Source organism: Papaver somniferum, chromosome 6 (assembly GCF_003573695.1).
Source record: "Papaver somniferum cultivar HN1 chromosome 6, ASM357369v1, whole genome shotgun sequence".
In the NCBI taxonomy this organism is placed as follows: Eukaryota; Viridiplantae; Streptophyta; class Magnoliopsida; order Ranunculales; family Papaveraceae; genus Papaver; species Papaver somniferum.
This window is the reverse complement of record NC_039363.1, coordinates 69,751,207-69,770,065: the sequence shown is the minus strand read 5'-3', so window position 1 is coordinate 69,770,065 and position 18,859 is coordinate 69,751,207. Positions and strand designations below refer to the sequence as shown.

The window sequence follows — 18,859 nt, the reverse complement described above, 5'->3', positions numbered from 1 at the left end:
ACTTAGTGGACTAGTCTGATTTTCACAATTTGAGCAAGGTCTACTCCTAATATGAGGAGTCGTCTAAAGTAAACACGCGAACTTCGTTATCCCACGCAACCACATCCCATACCACACCAGACACTTAGACACCACACCCTCCCTTTTCCATCCCTCCCCTTCATTTTATCACCACAAAAATAACTCTACACCTTTCACAACCACTACAACGGAAATCAGGAGGACTACTTATTTATCTTCTCACCTCAAATATATTTCAAAACTCTCTTTCTTCCACAGCAAACATAAACTCAAAGATCAGCGTCTTGCTCTTCTTCTTTTAATGTCTATTTCACTTCAATACAAGTCTGTCTTTAGACATCCTCGCGACCCACATAAATGCTGCCGCCAGCAATTCACCGCGCGCGTCCAATGCGCCGCCACTACTCGGCAATCTCGTAAACGTGATCAACAAGTAGTAGCTGCGGATGAACTACAGTTACTTTCGTCAACTCCTCCGCTGGTGATTCCTACGGTGACGCAAAAGAAGCCAGTGTTGGATGACCCTGATTTGCAATCAACATGGACTCATCGCGCTTGGGTTGCAAGTGGATCCATTTCAATCCTCATTTCTTTACTGAAATCGGCTAATTCAGTTGCGGTAGACCCAAATTTGTCACTGGAGCCGGTGTTTGCTGGTTTAATTAGCTACCTGCTTGCTGATCTGGGTTCGGGTGTGTATCACTGGGCAATCGACAACTATGGTGATGCTACGACTCCTCTAGTTGGTGCACAAATTGAAGCATTCCAGGGACACCACAGATTTCCGTGGACAATAACTAGACGTGAATTCGCCAACAATCTCCATGCACTAGCTCGTGTGATAACGTTTACAGTTTTACCTATCGGTCTCGTCAGTAATGAGCCAGTATTTAACGCGTTTGTGGGTATGTTTGGCGGGTGTATTATGTTTAGCCAACAGTTCCATGCATGGGCTCATGGAACTAAAAGTAAGCTCCCTTCTGTGGTATTAGCATTGCAAGACTCAGGAGTACTTGTGTCCCGAGCGGAACATGGTGCACATCATCATGCCCCTTATAACAACAACTACTGTATTGTCAGTGGTGCCTGGAACAAAATTTTGGATGAGAACAATGTTTTTGAAGCACTAGAAATGATTCTGTATTTTAGGCTTGGAGTTCGGCCAAGGTCATGGAGTGAGCCAAATTCTGATTGGACTGAAGAATCTCTTCCTATGGGTCAATGATCACTAAATTCTGTAATCTCTTCATAATTAAGAGAGATTCATATTCCTTGATTTGTAATAAGATTTGTATTATAATAGATTAATAGCATATAATATAGCGATTAGTAATTGTTGCGGAACAGAAAGAAAATGAAAATCACCAAATTCAAATACTACAAGTTTTCCTTCATTCTCTCTTTTCCTGCCCAATATTCTTTCTTTTGTTTCTTGAATGAGGTTAGATTTTGGCATACTGGTTTATGTTAACATGCATGAGATGGATGTGGTCATTGCGTGGCTTTAGCACAGACTTTTCTTATACATAAGCCTGCCAGTATAAAACATTTCTTTTCCTGAAAATTGGACTGCTGAACCAAATTTGACTCAGTCCATGCATATAGAAACTGGGCATCGATGCCAGCAAGAACAAGAACATGATATAAATAGATAATGATTTATTATCTAATTGGTGAACCCAAATATATTTGCTATGTAAATTTCAATATCTTCACAACTTCTTAGTTTTCATAGAACCAAATTGTGTACTTCAACTATTTGTACTGTTCTTATCTATGATATTTTTAAAGGCAGTACATTGGAACTTTTGCAGGCTGATACAAGAAAGGTCTGACAGTGTGTGAATAACCAGATGGAAGATTGTACGTGAACTTACTCCCTACTTTGGTGTCTCCATGATGAGTGCAGTAGTCATGGAAACTACTTATGGGTCTTGCTAAACATGCATCCCATCTATCCCTCTCTGGCATTGTCTCTGCTACAGTATATATTCCATTAGAATCTGTAAATGCTTGATAATTGAGAACCTCCCCAGATTTTGTTAAGCATAGAACAGCTACCTCAGCACCTGCGCACCACGTAACCAAAATCCTATAGTAAGTATAGATCAACATAGTCAAAAAAACATGCATAGCAGACCAATAAGCTTCTGTAATTCTGACGACAAGAAAACAATGATTGAGCGGAAAGAAAAAAAAGAGAGAGTGGATAGTAAGAAATAGACCCTAAGAAAAATCTATAGACTGTCATATCACAGCAATACAGTCCCACACATAATATGATTCGATGAAGCCTGGTATAGTAAGATACTGGTAATACAATTGATCATCTCATCTTTTCTACCTATTTCTAGTATTCCTCTAAAATGCGAATTACTCCTTAGGATCAGCCCAACATCCAGCAAAAGGGAGAAGCATCCATAACCATAACACTTATCTTAATCACATTAGAATTCTTCAAAGAAGTGCCATGACATGTTAAATCAGCAAGAATGTATTCCAAATCGCTCAATCAAATCACAACGAAGAGACAGATGGTTAATAGATCGCTAAAAGTCTTTCTTAAAGGACATCAACAGATCATAATCATAACTCATTGTGAAACTGCTCCCCAATCATCCATCCTGAATCTATCGTATCATGATGAATGCATAACTTTCTAGGATAATCTTCTTTTAGTTACGATCAAACTGCTTATAGCAAAGACCTTGCGTAATATGTAGGGACATATTTCTTGGAAAACCAGTCATTTCCACAACTTTTAGCTCTGCATATAACAGACAGAGAACATCTATAGAAGGATTCACCGTCTATGTCAGCCTTCTGACTAATCTATGATCTTTTTTACATAACTACAAAACCAACACATAACATGTTAGACTTAGTTTCGAGTAAAAACTTTTCATTAGATACCCAGACCTTGCACTACTCTAGTGAATGCTAAATTTTGGCAACCAAGAGGTAGATGTCCCCAACAAAGAATGGACTAAGTCCACATCAACATATCTCAAAATCACAATCTAACATTTTCTGGAAAAAAGAAAATATAGATATCTACCAGCAGTGTCTTTCACTCCCTTGCGGGGAAAAGAAAAATTAACCAAAGCTCCCACGGAGAATTTTATTTTTATCAAAAAAGAAAAAGAAAAAGAAAAATCAAGAACAAAGTAAGGGGGACATGCACCTCACCTCAGGAAAAGCAAGAAAACAAACAACCCAAAGGGATAACAGATGAACTTAGCCTTTCATCCACAAGAAAATATATAATTGGGCAAGTCCATCCTATCAGCACCAACATAACACTGAAGGAAGGCAGGCAGCGGGAGATGGCCACCCCTTGCAATTGAACTTCACAGTCACTCAATTTTATTTTCCACCTCAATTTTATGAGGGACTATGCCATATTTCCCTATACCAATTACATTTCATATAACAATTCAGTTCTCAACGGCAGACCTATGAATGCATCACTCAGATTTTGTTATTTTCACACCCTTAAAAGCAAATTTACAGAAGTTTGACTACAACGATTGAACAACAAAACGATAGGATACTGATCATTCAAAACAATACAGGAATCCCAGTGTAGAAATGCATCCAAAATAATATCTTCTTAAAATTGTAATTGGACTGGTAAGCATAGGAATCCCAAATTATCCTATGGATACAAACAAATCATAATTCACATAAACCCTGAAATACGCCTCTAAAGAACAATCAAAAAATAAATAAGAAAATCCGGATCATCTAAACATATCAACTGGAGTCATCGATCGTGAACTACAATCTAAAATTTTCAAAAAACAGAAATTCATCAGAGGGATAACCTCCAAAAGTGATAGTTTTCAGAAGAAACTACCTTCTAGAGAATGATCTTCAGGTCCTACGAAAGAATCACCACATACATCACAAATAACTCTGCCATGAATTTCACCAGTCCAAGCTCTAACTCCGGACAGGAAAAGGATAAGACTCATCACAAATATTTTCTGAAACTCCATTCTCAAAGCTGACAGTGTGAATCGGTCAGTCCTCAATAGATTTGTAATCGAGAGATCTCCAAGTGAGCTTGTAATTACTTTGGTGTTGGATTCTTACTTTCCCCAAAGTTACTTATACATGAATTTGACTTAATAGCTACCCAGTCAACCAAATAAACCTTTTTAAGCGTCGTTCTATCAAATCAACTGTACAAATTGCTAACGTAAGTGAACACATCAATTGTGGATCTGTGGCGCAATGGTAGCGCGTCTGACTCCAGATCAGAAGGTTGCGTGTTCGATTCACGTCAGGTTCGGTTCACTTCTTTTTTGTTTTTTTTCCATTCCTGTTTTCTGCTATAGGTCCAACACACTTCAGACTGTTTGTTTTTTGGTATGAACTATGAGAAGAATTTTTTTTCCAATGGCTTGGGGCATTGTACAGAAGATAGTGGGGAAAAATCAAGTGTGCTCCTGTTGTTTTCACTTCAGCATAAAAGCTTGAAATCGAGCTATTGTCTATAGTGTAGCCTACTTATAACATCCATTATATCTTTTAAATGTGGATTGCTTCAATTCAGTTTTGAGCCTTTTGGCTGCATCAAGTTATGTACATGGTCCCAAACCGCAAGTGATGTTGCACATGTCTCATGTTTGACATAACGAATATTACGTCAGTCTGTTTTCCAAATTCTAGCTTCACAACGACCATCGAAGTATAAGCTATTAAGATGGGAAATATGTTTAGCTTACTGGTCTTTTTCTAACGGGTGGTGCGTTTAAGTTAGACTGGGAAAATGAATCGAGGATAGCTCTGGCAGTTGCAAAAGGCCTGGAATATCTTCGTGAACATGTCAGCTCCCTTGTTAGAGGAATAACATCATCTTTGATAGGAATTTAAAGGTCAAGGTTTCTAATTTTTTGCTTGGTAAACCTTGGATCTCACAAACCTAGACATGGTGTTTCCACAAGAGTGTTAGGCACTGATGGATACGTCCCCCCCCCCCCCAGCCAGGTAAGACACATCAGCAGCCAATTACTATTATCAGATCTAGCAGCATTCCCTCTCTTCATTGGTATTCTCTTTGGCTCATCAGTTCATTTGCTCAACAATTACAAAGTTGATCGATGTGTTTTCTCTGTGAACAACCTTTTGTTACTTGATAATGCTGTTTTCTTACTGTCTTAACAATTCTCTGTATCTTGAGAAAGCATATCTTTTCTTTGTATAATAGAAGGGGCTTATTTTGATAGGATGGCCCTTATGGGAGGATTATATTGCTCCAAAATTCTATGAAATACAAGATGCTCATCGAATGGTAAAAACCTAATTTTATATTTACGCCCTTACGTAAGGATTATATTGCTCCTAATTTTATATATCTCCAAAATTCTCAAGATATCCAAGGAATTTTTTACAGGGATATGGATGCGCAAACAAAAGGCTCCTGGTTGAGGTTCCCAAATTTGGAAGATATTCTATTTATTTCGGGCGTGCTAATAAGATGAATAACGAAATGGAATATATGAAAAGAAAAACCGAAGAAATGAGGGTAAATCACCATGGAATGGGCTGGCTACACTAAGTTGGGGTAAATCATCACCATGGAATGGTCAACCTGTTGGGATACGGGTTGGTTGTACATATACATGAATGTCCTCCTAAGATATCCTTTGACAGAGGCGGCATCCAATAGGGGTTTGATGGGTTTGATGTTAACAGTTCCTTCATAAAAGTATTTAAACTATGACAGTTTAAACAATACCAAGTTGGACATCACAAACTCAAAAGGCAACATACTCCAGACAAAAATGACGAGCAAACAAAAAAAAACAATTAAGGCTCAACAAAAAACCACTCATTAGCTACAATTCTCAAGTGTGAAGAAACTCATTCCCAAGAAGAAGGAATCTGCTATTAAAAACCTCGCGTTTTTAGGGGCCATTCAAAAGAATTTGGGGGCCAACAATAAAACAAAAAAGGTCATCCAAAGGGAAAATGTAGCCAGCACTTATGTCGCGTAATTCGTAATGGCGAAATTACCCTTATATATTCGGAGGATATGATAACATTGTTATCCTCCGAATGCAATCGGAAGCCAAAATCGTTCCCATACTTCCGATTGTAGTCGGTGCAGTATTAGAATGATTTGTGTTTCATTTTTTCCTTTTCTTTTTAATTTTTGAGTTGTTAGAGTTATAGAGAAGAAGGTGAAGGAAAAAAAGAGAAAACCCATTTTATCACTACAAAAATGGATGGATACGAAGAAGAAGGTGAGAATCATGACGAAGAACAAAATGTTGAGGGTTCACGACCGTTTAGAGAAGACGATTTGGGGTATATGTTGAATGATCCAAACTTTTGTGGAGAGGAAAACATAGACGACCCTTTCATGGAAGAAAATGGAGAATCGCATGATATTGAAGCTAACGATGCATGTAAAACACAGGTATTGTGTTAAGAAACTCAAATACTCGATTTGCATGCGTTTGTGTGCTTTTGTAAACAAGAAAAACCGATTATTGCATGCATTGAATGCCATGAACTACCCAGATTCGGTAGATAATTTCTAGATTAAACTTACGAATATAACACACTGAGTACCAAATATGTATATTCGGTAGTTACAAGATACTAGTTTACTGCCGAATATGAGAAAAACCCCAAACTGGTTTTCCAAAAATATCTACATTCGGTAGTTATGTAGAGTTATTTACCTCCGAATGGCCCCAAAAACGAATTCCTCAGAAAATTTCAAAACTCAGTATTCTTATCCTTTACAATCGGTAATAGTTTAACATTATTTGACTGCCGAATATAACAGTGGCCTCAAAATAAAATTTCCGAAAACTTGAAAATCGGATGTTTATCGATTAAAGTTATCTCCCGGTTATTTATATTCGGCTGTTTTACTATATATTTTAGCTTCCGATTATATCATTTTTTGCACTCAGTAAACTGTGTACATTCATTTGCATAAATCGGGTGTTTTGGGTAACCGATAGGATTCCGAATATAAAGTATTCGGAAGTTTGACTTATTTAATTACCTCCGATATATCATTTTTTTCACTCAGTAAACTGTGTACATTCATTTGCATAGATCGGGTGTTTTGGGTAACCGATAGGATTCCGAATATAGAATATTCGGAAGTTTGACTTATTTAATAACCTCCGATTATTGTATAATAATTTGTTGCTTTCATATGCAGGCCGTTGAAGAGTTTGTTGATGACTTCTATTTGAGGCCCGACACTTCCCTATACTATGCAAACGATTTGGTATACTCATTACTACTTTTTTCTTTTTTTCAAAATTTATATGTTAAATGGTTATGCTTATTAGGTTTGTTTTGTTTTATGCACGTTTAGACATTTGGAAGTAAGAAGGAGGCAAAGGAATGGCTTATGAACAAGGCAAAAGATAACATGTGCGTGGTAGTTCAAAATAATCATGTTAGTGACACTCGATTTGAAATGATTTGTGAGCGAGGTGGGACGCGAAAGAGTCACGAGGGAAAGAATAGTAAGTACATACGGAAGACGAATAGGAAATACCGAAGCAATACCAAGAAGATAGGATGCCCATTTAAGATTGTCTTCTATAAGCCCGATGGTATTAAAGGTAAAGAGTATAAAATGTATAAAGTTGATAACGGTTGTCACAACCATGATGATCCGTTGGATTTAATTGGACATGTAATGGTTGCCAAGTTAAAACCACATCAAATGCAGACGGTGAGGTCTATGCGGATCCAAAAAGCGAGTGCGATCTTAAGTAAAATAAAGGCGGACGATCCCGACAACTTGTCTTCTTTGTCTACAATTAAGTCGGCCCTAGCTACGATCAAAAGGACTGATTGGGATGGTAGAACGGTCATGCAACAATCGGAGTGGTTAGCGGAGTTACACGGCTACACCTTGAGAAGGGAAGAAAAGGATGGTATAGTGGTTCGTATTTTCTTGGCACATCCCGAAATGATCCAATTGGCTCAATGCTTTCATCAAATTTTGTTGATAGATGCTACTTATAAGACAAACAAGTATAACATGCCGTTGTTGAACATTGCTTGCCATACTTCGGACAAAAACACGTTTACGATTGCATGGGGTTTAATGGATCATGAGAACAATGTGAGTTTCATTTGGATGTTGGAGACGTTGAGGTCCATTTATAACGGTGATAATTTTCCAAGGGTTATTGTAACGGATAACGATCAAGCCTTAATGCATGCAATAGCGGTAGTGTTTCCGGAAGCCCAAAACTTGCAATGTACGTGGCACATTCAATGCAATCTCAAAACCAATTGCCATCATCATTTCCAAGCTAAAAGACCAAGGAAGGGTACCAAGAGGTCAAAGGAAGAGGATGAGCGCATTAGTAAATTAACCTTGGAAGAACGTAAGGAAGAGGATAGGCTATTTGAAGAAAAGTGGAAGGAGGATGGAATAATTTGGAAAATGTTCATGAAAGCATGGGACAAAATCGTTTGGTCGATGACCGAGGAAATTTACGAATGTAACTTGAAGAAATTTGAGGATGAATACAGCACGGACTACCCAAAACCGGTTGAGTATTGTAAAACACAATGGTTAACGATTAAGGAGAGGTTTGTGTTTGCATGGACATATGAATATCGTAACTTCAAGAACGAGGCGACAAGCATTGCGGAGGGGTCTCATGGTCGACTAAAGAAAATACTAATTGGTAGTCAAAATGGAGTTGTGTCGATCCAAGAAGCAATCCATGAATTCACCAATCGTGATCTCGTAAAGATTAGGAAATGTATGCAATTTAGTGTACACCAATTCCCGATGGAACATATTAAGGAAAAATTGCTTCTAAGGGGAGTTGTTCATAAAGTTTCAAGATGGGCAATAAATCGCATGATGAAACAATTGAAGTTATATAAAACTTATGATGACGAGAATACGGTTTGTGTTTGCAAGGATATGATAGGTATTGGACTCCCATGTCGTCATAAGTTGGGTAGGTATGTTGAAGTGATTGACATCGATGATATTCACCCATTTTGGAAGCAATTAAATTTCACTCCGAACACCCCGGTAGTTGATGGTCCGTCTTTCTTCGAGTTGGAATTGTATGCACGAATAGCCGAGCGTTACGCTACATCAAACGGCACCAAAAAGAAAATATTGATGCATAATTTGGAGGAAGCCCTTCACTCTTGTTTAAGGGAGGTTGATGAACCTATTAAGCAAAAGAACACCGGTAGGCCGAACACCGAAGTGTCGAGGACCATCCAAAGAAAAGAGTTGAAGGAGTATTTGTCTAATAAAAGAATATTGTCTAGGCACGAGTGTTCGGAAGCCGAATTTGAAGATGAGCCGGAACCTAAGAAAAGAGGTCGTCCAAGAAATGATCAAAGTGGACCAACCACCCGACAAGTAAGGCCAAAGATCTCTACAGAGCCTTCTCAAGTAAGTCAACCCAATGTTGTCGAAGAAGTTGTTGAGCAAATGAACGCCTCGCAACAAACCCAACCAATGGAAAATCTTACTATAAAAGAGGACAAAGGTACTCTTCGTTGCCCTAGAGATCTTAATGGAAGACCAAATCGATCCACATATACAATATACAAAGAGTATTTGGAACAACTCCCTCCACTTATCATTCCATTTGTTTTGTCGACCGACGAGGTTGATGGGGATGGAAATTGTGGGTTTCACGTTGCTACGGAACAAATGGGTTACTTTAGAGAGGCGGATATCGAAGATGTCACCCAATGCCAATATTTAAGAAATAAGATGGCGGTACAACTAGTGAAGGACAAGGGTTTTTATATGGAGATGATGAGGCGAGGAGATAGATACGACAAACAACAAGAGTTCAAAGACTTAGTTGCGCGTGTGAAGTGTCGAAAGGGATTGAAGACAATCGGATCCAAGTATTGGATGACAATGCCTAAATTTGGATATCTTCTAGCGGACGTTTTGAATTGCGTGGTACATTTCTTCGTTCCTTCTATGTATGGACTTAGCATGACGTTTGCACCCACAAGAACGGCTTGCGACGAGTCGGTTAAAGATAGAAGAATCGTAATGGCATTTGTGAATGAAATGCATTTTATCGGTTTAAGAGTAAAGAAAGATTGTCTGTTACCTCCGTTGAGTAAGTGGCACGATTACTTCCCGATGAACCATTGAAGAAACATGGGATGGTTCATAATTGTGGCGTGGCTTCTTGTACTTACCAACAAAAGGACCCAATGAAACGTTAATCCAAAATATATGATCGTCTTGCTGTTCTTTGGGTAGATCTTTCACAATGTAATAACTTTTTATCCATTCGGTCTCTTCCTCAACTTGTTTTAATCTTTCTCTATGATGGAATTGTTCTTGACCTCGCTTCTTAGCCTTGATTTCCTCTTCCTCCTCCTCCGTTGCCACTAACGATGGTTTAATTTTTTTGGGTTGTTTGTTCCTTTTTTGTATTTCTTCTTCCCTTGCTGCAATTGATGTAGTTGTTCGCTTGCATCTTCGAAGTATGTTGTCGACTGATGATGGACTTGCCATTGAAAAGGTTTTTCATTCAGATTTGTTACTCAATAATAACTGAGAGGGGTTACCCTCCTTATATAGATTAGAGTTCCAACGGATCTAATTTTTGAAAATATGGCCGTTGAGGTTTCTGAAAATATGGCCGTTGAGGTTTCGTATCGTTGGTGCACTACAATCGGTTGTTAACGATACACGTATTACCTCCGAATAAGACATTCGGTGGAAAACTTAAATTCTTATCTACCGATTAAGTTGGTATTTCTAAACACGACTATATTATTCGGAGGATAATTGTTTTGTAAAGTTCCGAATGTACGATGACCCAAAAATCAGAATTTGGGAAAAACTTATACTTTTCAAATTTTGAAATTGAAATAATCGGAAGTATAATTAGTTACCCAAACTTCCGAATATGGGCTGTCTAACATTCTATATTGGCCCTTGGAACCACCTAGAGCCAAGGCGTGGTTTGTTTTGAACTTGCTATATTCGGAGGATAATTGTTTTGTAAAGTTCCGAATGTACGATGGCCCAAAAATCAGAATTTGGGAAAAACTTATACTTTTCAAATTTTGAAATTGAAATAATCGGAAGTATAATTAGTTACCCAAACTTCCGAATATGGGCTGTCTAACATTCTATATTGGCCCTTGAAACCACCCAGAGCCAAGACGTGGTTTGTTTTGAACTTGCTATATTCGGAGGATAATTGTTTTGTAAAGTCCCGAATGTACGATGGCCCAAAAATCAGAATTTGGGAAAAACTTATACTTTTCAAATTTTGAAATTGAAATAATCGGAAGTATATAACATTATATTGTCTTCCGAATAAATACTGGCCCCAAAATGGGATTTTTCCTATATCAGAAATTTTGAGATTTTTCAATATATATATATATATATATATATATATATATATATATATATATATATTCGGTAGTGAGTGTACTTCCGAATACTGTGTGTCTACTTAAATATATTCGGGAGACAAAAAATTCATTAAACTACCGATTATTAACAGTTTGTATCCAGGAAGATATGACCAACAATATTCGGCCGATAACCATCAAATATTTCTCCCGAATACTGTCGATGTTCTTGAGAAATGAAGAACACGACTACATTCGGAAGTAAAGGAGCATGAATATCGCCCGAATCTGGATAAATAACCGAAAACCCTAGAATTATTTTTTCTCGATTCGCCGAATTAAAGCGAAATAAACCCCAAAAATGATAGATTCTTACCTAATTGGGGCCATTTAACTTTGGAACGGAATTTTTTTTTTCTTCCACAATCGAAAGATAATAGGAAACTGGAAGAAGAAGAGTTGAAATGAGTAGAATTGTTTTTGATTTGGTTTTCATACAATTTTACCATAAGGGCATTTATGTAACTTCAATATCATATAGGGTACCCCTTAACTAGAGTCTTTGGCTGGGTATAAATTGATGGCCCCTAAATCCTTTGGGGTGGCCCCTAAAAACGCGATGATTAAAAATAAGAAAGGATTAAAAATAAGAAAGGTTCAACGTATGGAGCTAAGAAAACTAAAATATCTTTTCAACTATTAAAACAAAATTAGCTCAACAGAGAGAACAAGGTTCGAAATAACACCCCCGAGTACATGAGAAAAGACCCCCGAGTACATGAGAAAAGACCGGCCAAAAATATAAGACATTACTGCACCCCTCATTCCCAACCTGCAGCTGGAGGGATAACTGCGGCTTCAGCTGGTGCGGCCACTGATTCCCAAGCTACATCTACTCCTGCAGCAGGAACACCTATGAATAAAAAAACAAACAGAAGTAAGATCCCAGCGGTATCACTATAATACCGATGCCACTAAAAACCTGAAACCAATTAAGAGAATGATGAGTATGTACAGAAGATTGTAAAGAAATCTAACCTGCATCAGTCCAATCCGCACCGCCAGAAAGGGCTGGAGCAGCAACTGCATCACCTCCCCATTGGGCATCGCCGGCCCATTGATCATTAGCGAGCATAGCACCACCGTACTCGGTAACACCAAAATCGGGCACTGGACCAGCACCCTCATCTACTTCCTGGTCCTTAGTTTCCTCAGGCTCCCTGTAGAAAAATAGATCAACCTGCAAAGAGCAGTTGCTATGTAAGATAACTACTAAATAAAAGAAACCTTACCAGTTGTTAGCGATTGCTAACCAAAAGAAATAAAACTTATACTGTTTCAACTATTATAAAGTATATATTTGATGGGGGAAAAAAGAAGAAGCAAATGACTAAAAACTTCACATCTACACAGTGTGTCAAAAAGGAATGTAATTAGCTGGATGTTCTTACCATCACATCCCACTTGTGCCCTGGGAGAATGGTGCCACGCATTTGCAGAACCATCCTTGCCAACATCCAGAAAAGACAACCAATGCTGTTCTTTCCCTTGTTGTTAGCAGGAATACCAATATCAACGTATGGCATTGGTGAGTCAGTGTCACAGAATGCAATTGTGGGAATGTTACCAAGAGCAGCCTCCTTGATTGGCTGCAAAACCGTAATAAACACGAAGATGAGATATATCAAACAGATACTGCATCCTACATACAATCATTCAGTGAGTAATCTCAGCTGCCAAGCAAATTAAGCCTACAGAAAAAAGAGAGGTGTACTTGATGGTCAGTTCTTGGGTCAGTAAGGATGAGAAGACGTGGCTCAGTGAAGGATTTCTGCATCTGATTGGTGAATGTACCAGGGGTGTGTCTTCCTGCTAGCGGCTGAGCACCGATGTAGTGAGCAAACTTCAAAACAGCCCTCTGCCCATATGGCCTAGCAGACTGAACGATGATGTCTTGTGGGTTTTCAATGGCAACAATGACCCTTGCAGCCATCATAAGCTTCTCCCATGTTTTTCCAAGGTTTATGATGTAAATACCTGACAACAAACCATTAATAATCTGAATAGCAAAACTATAACCAACCAACATATGTATATACTTTCACCAATACAAATAACACCAACATCAACCATCATCATTAACATAACATAAATACTAGCTATTTATGCTCTTTCAAAAATATTTAAGTCTTCAATTTAGTAGTGGAAGACACTTATAAGAGTAAATGGCATCATAAATGAAAAGCAATTTTCGATAAACTAAGAAAACTAGCTTAAATGTTTTCCGTCATGAACAAGAATTTTTTTTGTTTGAACAGTTATTCCAGTGTGTTCAGTAGCAACAAACATCAATGCGAGCTGATTATACATTTGATTTTTCTGTGATAAACTAGTCTGTCTTCTAAGTGTTAGATTCGAGTGACCTGGTGACGTCAATAAGATTCAGCAAATAGACCAAGGAAATAAGATGTAAAAGTTATTGATCAAAACAAAAACAAAAACAAAAAAAAGATGTAAAAGTCATGTACCAATTTTTGCATTTCTATAGCTTTCAGTTATAGAAATAAGATGTAAAAGTCCAGTACCAATTCTTACATTGCAGACAGCAACATACATGCGGTATCCTAAAGAAACCCTAGTTTAATCTCTAAAACATGTTATTCATTGGTTCAAAAACCCTAACTAAATCATCTAGTTACAGAAACACTAATCCATCCTTTCACTCACAGATCTAAGCACAGTGACATATTTAATAACAACCCCGCAAAACCAAAACATCAAATCAAACTCTAGAAACTCTAAAAACACAACAAAAAAGAAGATTCAGAGAGGGGTTTTGTGTCTAATTACCATCGGCTCTTCTCTTGAAAACGTATCGCTCCATCTGGAAATTTACATTTTTGGTACCGAGATGTGCATCTGCAGCTAAAAGCATCTGTATATCTTCTTCCTTTTGGGATAAAATTTTCGCCATGATTGCAGCAAATTAAGATTAGTTTCTCTTCTTCTTCTGAGAAGAGATTTTACACGCTTCTAGGGTTTTACACAACAACAGAAGGAAAAAAACACGCCTTTAAGAATTTATATAAGAGCTTTAGGGTTCATTTTTTCTTGTGATGACGAAAATATCCTTATTATAAGTATTTGGAATTATCATTTAGTCCTTTTATTTTGGGCCTTATCAGTGGCTCATCTGTCCGTTCACCATGGGTTAACCGGATGTTCTTTTTTTAAAACAAATGACTCCAGCTCCAAAAGATTAGGTTATCCCGCATGCGGATTTGAGTTGTCGCATGGCTCATGGCTGCTAGGCATGTTTTCATGATTGATTTTTGTTAAAATGAAAATTTCAGCACATGATCTACAGCAGCTGAAGCTTCGGTTAGGAAAGATATCGAAGGAGCAGCGATAGCTGCTCGGAATTCATAAGAGTCATTAATGTTGTTATGGTAGCTAAAAGGCAATGCATTGATGCAGTGGATGCTCTGGCAAGACCAATACCTGTGTAAAGCTACTGTTATAATGTGCAGGAAATTGCAGTATCAATGAACATTAGAATGATGAAATTGGGTCATTCATGGCAGTTCAGCACAAGATTTCTAAAAAGCAATAGATAAGGAGGGGGGCAAAAGATCATAACAAGAAATTCTGACTTTTCCTAAATGAAGATAATTCATCATAAAACATTCAAGGTAGAGGTTACGGCTTAAAATAAGATAAAAAGCATCAAGTTTTATCCGTTACAATCCTTCCCGACTCTATTTCAATAAAACACAAAAGCAAACTAGAGGAAGATAGCAGCGAAAGAGCATAAACTCTAACGTCCACCCCTTTCAAACCCAATGCGAGTTCGACCAGACCCACCATCATAATTATCTCTGGAAGATCCACCACTTGCCCTCATTGTTCCTCCACTTCCAACTTTATCCAAAGTCTTTTTACCTCCCTTTACCTCTGACAAAAACTGATCCAACCCGAAGGGATCTTCCTCCGGTTTATCAAACTCAACTGGCTTATCCCTGGGACCTGCCCTTTCAGGAACACCCGTAAATCCTTTATCGGGTTTAAACCTATCTGTTTTCATAACCTTCTCAAGCTGCTCATCCGCACCTCCATACATTTCACTATCAGTATCTTTCCTTGGCTTGTACAAAGTAGAAAGAGTATTTTGTGCAGTAAACAACCCTTTATCATAAAGGTTGTATTGATCATCAGTTCCAAATCCAGAGTCCATTCCTTTCTCTTGGTTGAACAGTCTTTGATCGTACATGATTTCTCCACCACGACCAGCTCCAGTATTAGCCATACCTAAAGCAACCTTTTCACTAACATCTCTATCTCTGTCTCTGGTAATCTTACTCTTCTTCCCCATTGCTGCATCCTTAGCTTCCAACCTTCTCTCTCTCTCCCTTTCCCTCTTTCTCTCCTCACGGATCTTTTCTCTCTTCAATCGTTCTTCTCTCTCTTCCCTACTCTCTCTTGGTAACTCCCTATCTTTTTCCTTCACCCTTCCATAATCTCCTCTCATATCCTCACCATCATCACTAGTGATTCTGTCAGAAGCAGGCATAGGAACAGATGAAGGAGGTGGAGCACCACCAGTCCTTTCGGACCGAGCTTTTTGTGCCAAAGCCCGTAACTCTTGTTCCTTCCTTTCCTTTTCCTTTAACAACATTTCCTTCTGAACCTTCGATCTCATTGCCACTGCTTCTCTAGCCTTCTGCTCTGCAACATACAAAGATTCTGAAAGCTTTGCAAAATTATCATTAATCTGAACCTCTTGAAGACCTCTGCCATCTGCAGCCAAACGTTTATCCAGTGGAATCGTATAACCCTTTGGGTTCTTCCAATTTGATATACATGGTGGGATTTTCCAGTCTTGCTGATCTTTCACGGTTACCGGTCGAGGAGGGGAATGCATAACCGGCACAGGTGGAGATCCAGATGCCTTTGGAACCCTCTTGTGCTTGAATTTTGGTGGTTCAAGTGGGTCCACAGGCACAACAGACAGCGCAATTATCCTCTCCTTCGCTCCAGAATTAAAGGCTGCCGATTGTTGGGACGATCTATACTTGATAAATTTGGTATCAGTCGACTGTGAGGCAACATTCTTCGGTTGTGCTGCACTCAGTCTAACATTCACAATCTTCTCGAGAGCAGCTTTTGTACTCTGGGTCGTTTTCTCAATCTCTTTCTGCAATTCTTCATCAGATTCAGGCTCATCACCGCCAGCTTTCAAAACCTTAGGAACTAGGTCTCTGTGTGAAGAGTAAACAATCTTTGAAGCATTCTCGTGCTGCCTGACAATTGCATCAAAAGCAACATTACCATGAGCATCAACTGTGAGTGGTAAGATTTTAGACCCAAGCTTCTCTTGTCCACCTCTCCTGCCCATGCCAAGCGGGTGCTGGGCAACATGAATCTCAGGAAATGCACCTCCATCACCAAAATCTTCAGGTTTACGAGGGATGAAACCATCACGTTTTTGATAAGGAGGAATTATTTTAGCTTTAGCAGCAACCACAGCAGCATCAGGTTCTGGATTGCTGAATCTTTGCTTAAACCATGGATCATTAGAGTGGTCATAAACAGTAGATTTTGTTGATTTTGCAGCCGGCAGAAGGTCTTTCAGGGCCGACATGGCCTAATCTGCATTAAATTAGATACAAAAACCCTTAGAGCAGCGACACAAAATCAATAAAAACAATGAAAAGAAATTTCTAAACCGTAACAGTAATCGTGCTGCTCTTTTTAACAGAATTTGATAAACGTTCAAGCTAAAAGAATATATTGTTTTTGCTAATCCAGTAAAAAGGGATAAAGACGCTAACCCTAGATTGAACAACTAATAAATATAACAAGTTAAAATAAAAGCCCTAATTCTAGTAATCACGATCTGTTGTTTTTGAAGCTCTATACAGCTCAAACAACATCCCTACTATTGAAAAAAAAAAACATCCCTACTCGCTGGTAAAAAGAAAAGAAAAAATGATAAGAATTAAAAACAAAACCCTAGATTCAAATCAGGAAAACAAAATCAAAATAATATGAAAACTTAATACCTGATGTGTATCGCTTGTCTTTGATATCTCGGTTGCTTGAGAACTAAAAATAAATCTCCTTCCTTTACTCTCAGATGAACTTCTTATAGGCAGAATTTGGAGGAGAGAAAACCTCCGGGAAGACGAGGGCGGAAACGAAGGAGATGAACGTATACGATAGATGAGATAATGAAAAAATGAGCTTTAAACCTGACGGCGGCTTGGTATAAATCGGGTTAAGCCAGGCCGCCCGGCCCAATAGTAGATAACATGGTGCGCAAAGCCCATATTTTCTTATCGGTAGGCCCCAAACGTTTTTGGGTTTTTGTAATAACCCAAAATTGTTAAAATCCCCGCTTAACGAATTGTGCATCCTATTTTTTAGGGATATAATTGGTAAGGAAACTTAAAAAAATCGCGTTTTGAAATTTTATAAATTTTATCTAGTTGGAAAGTTTTTAATGAGATCTACAAAAGAAGTATAAACGACAGTATCATATTTAAGTTTTTTACGAAAAAACGGAGGTGATAGTTCTTTTAGGAAAAAAATCGAAAACTGATTACATATTCGTTATGTCGCTACCATAAAAGATGCATAGCACAATATGCAGACACCAAAAAATACGCATAACATCTTATGCACCCATATTTTGGTTTATTTATCCACGAATTTAGTTACGCAACCACTAAAACGTTGTATATGCTTGAATCCAACCGAAACAACAGACGCATAAAGAATTATACAACCATTTTCTCAATTGTATAACAAATTATGCATCTATATAAGTTTATTTTAGTGCGTACTGAAAAGATTGATGCGTAATGCAATATGCAGCCATATTCTATGTCACTGCTAATAAAAAAGATGTCGGATAATGCATTATGCATGCATTTTCTCGACTGCATAACAGGTTATGCATACATTTTTATAGGTGCATGACAGGTTATGAAGTCATTTTTTTTTTGATTTCAGTTCTAACAAAAATTTAATGCATAACGCGTCATGCAAATATTTTGTCAATTGTATAAAAGATTATGCAGTCATTTTTGAAGATGCATAGCATATTATGCAAGTACGGAACCACAAAAAGAAACACATGTGGCAAGAATAAACTATCCAGATACACGTTACACAATGCGATATTTTTGCATACTAGTACATTACAGTTCAATAACACCATCGCAATCCACTATCTTTTTCCAGACTCAAGCCAAAACTGATAGTCAAGCCATTCAGACACTTGAAAAAACGCCTGATATGTGTAGTTTCATGTTGTCAGGGATGAAGTTGGTGTGTTCTTCTAACCCTTGCTCAGCTTCTTCCCTGCACAAAATCTCATACACACATAAAATTTAATCAAACCCATTTATCCTAATTTGAACCCAAGAACACCATGAAATCCATCTTCATACAATCAGTCCCTCAG

General features: G+C 38.0%; 4 protein-coding genes and 1 non-coding gene across 5 annotated transcripts; 2 read left to right on the top strand and 3 right to left on the bottom strand.

The window, feature by feature from the left end:
* The first annotated feature begins 239 nt into the window (after positions 1-239).
* On the top strand, positions 240-1,415 carry LOC113287904 (fatty acid desaturase 4, chloroplastic-like). The gene has a single exon (XM_026536780.1). It carries the CDS (start codon positions 323-325, stop codon positions 1,244-1,246), a length of 924 nt encoding a protein of 307 aa, XP_026392565.1. The 5' UTR covers positions 240-322; the 3' UTR covers positions 1,247-1,415.
* Positions 1,416-1,660: 245 nt separating this feature from the next.
* On the bottom strand, positions 1,661-4,134 carry LOC113287905. The gene is made up of 2 exons (XM_026536782.1): positions 3,881-4,134; positions 1,661-2,090 (listed from the first exon to the last, which is right to left on the bottom strand). The coding sequence occupies exons 1-2, from the start codon at positions 4,020-4,022 to the stop codon at positions 1,807-1,809; spliced, it is 426 nt and encodes a 141-aa protein (XP_026392567.1). The 5' UTR covers positions 4,023-4,134; the 3' UTR covers positions 1,661-1,806.
* A 112-nt stretch (positions 4,135-4,246) lies between these two features.
* TRNAW-CCA lies at positions 4,247-4,318 on the top strand. The gene has a single exon. It is a non-coding gene; the product is annotated as a tRNA-Trp (tRNA).
* A 7,696-nt stretch (positions 4,319-12,014) lies between these two features.
* LOC113287903 (40S ribosomal protein SA-like) lies at positions 12,015-14,463 on the bottom strand. Its single transcript, XM_026536779.1, has 5 exons — positions 14,242-14,463; positions 13,166-13,428; positions 12,843-13,040; positions 12,430-12,631; positions 12,015-12,304 (listed from the first exon to the last, which is right to left on the bottom strand). Exons 1-5 carry the CDS (start codon positions 14,363-14,365, stop codon positions 12,213-12,215), a joined length of 879 nt encoding a protein of 292 aa, XP_026392564.1. The 5' UTR covers positions 14,366-14,463; the 3' UTR covers positions 12,015-12,212.
* A 564-nt stretch (positions 14,464-15,027) lies between these two features.
* On the bottom strand, positions 15,028-17,617 carry LOC113287902 (SNW/SKI-interacting protein A-like). The gene is made up of 2 exons (XM_026536778.1): positions 17,454-17,617; positions 15,028-17,040 (listed from the first exon to the last, which is right to left on the bottom strand). The coding sequence occupies exon 2, from the start codon at positions 17,030-17,032 to the stop codon at positions 15,209-15,211; it is 1,824 nt and encodes a 607-aa protein (XP_026392563.1). The 5' UTR covers positions 17,033-17,040; positions 17,454-17,617; the 3' UTR covers positions 15,028-15,208.
* Positions 17,618-18,859: the final 1,242 nt, after the last annotated feature.

Excerpts from the sequence above, each read along its gene's own strand:
- LOC113287904 (XM_026536780.1), top strand. The coding sequence starts at position 323 with ATGTCTATTTCACTTCAATACAAGTCTGTCTTTAGACATCCTCGCGAC.
- LOC113287905 (XM_026536782.1), bottom strand. The coding sequence starts at position 4,022 with ATGGAGTTTCAGAAAATATTTGTGATGAGTCTTATCCTTTTCCTGTCC. Across the intron at positions 2,091-3,880 it reads TGAAGATCATTCTCTAGAAG|GTGCTGAGGTAGCTGTTCTA; the intron begins GTAGTTTCTTCT and ends CGTGGTGCGCAG.
- LOC113287903 (XM_026536779.1), bottom strand. The coding sequence starts at position 14,365 with ATGGCGAAAATTTTATCCCAAAAGGAAGAAGATATACAGATGCTTTTA. Across the intron at positions 13,041-13,165 it reads ACCCAAGAACTGACCATCAA|CCAATCAAGGAGGCTGCTCT; the intron begins GTACACCTCTCT and ends ACGGTTTTGCAG. Across the intron at positions 12,305-12,429 it reads TGCGGATTGGACTGATGCAG|GTGTTCCTGCTGCAGGAGTA; the intron begins GTTAGATTTCTT and ends TTTTATTCATAG.
- LOC113287902 (XM_026536778.1), bottom strand. The coding sequence starts at position 17,032 with ATGTCGGCCCTGAAAGACCTTCTGCCGGCTGCAAAATCAACAAAATCT.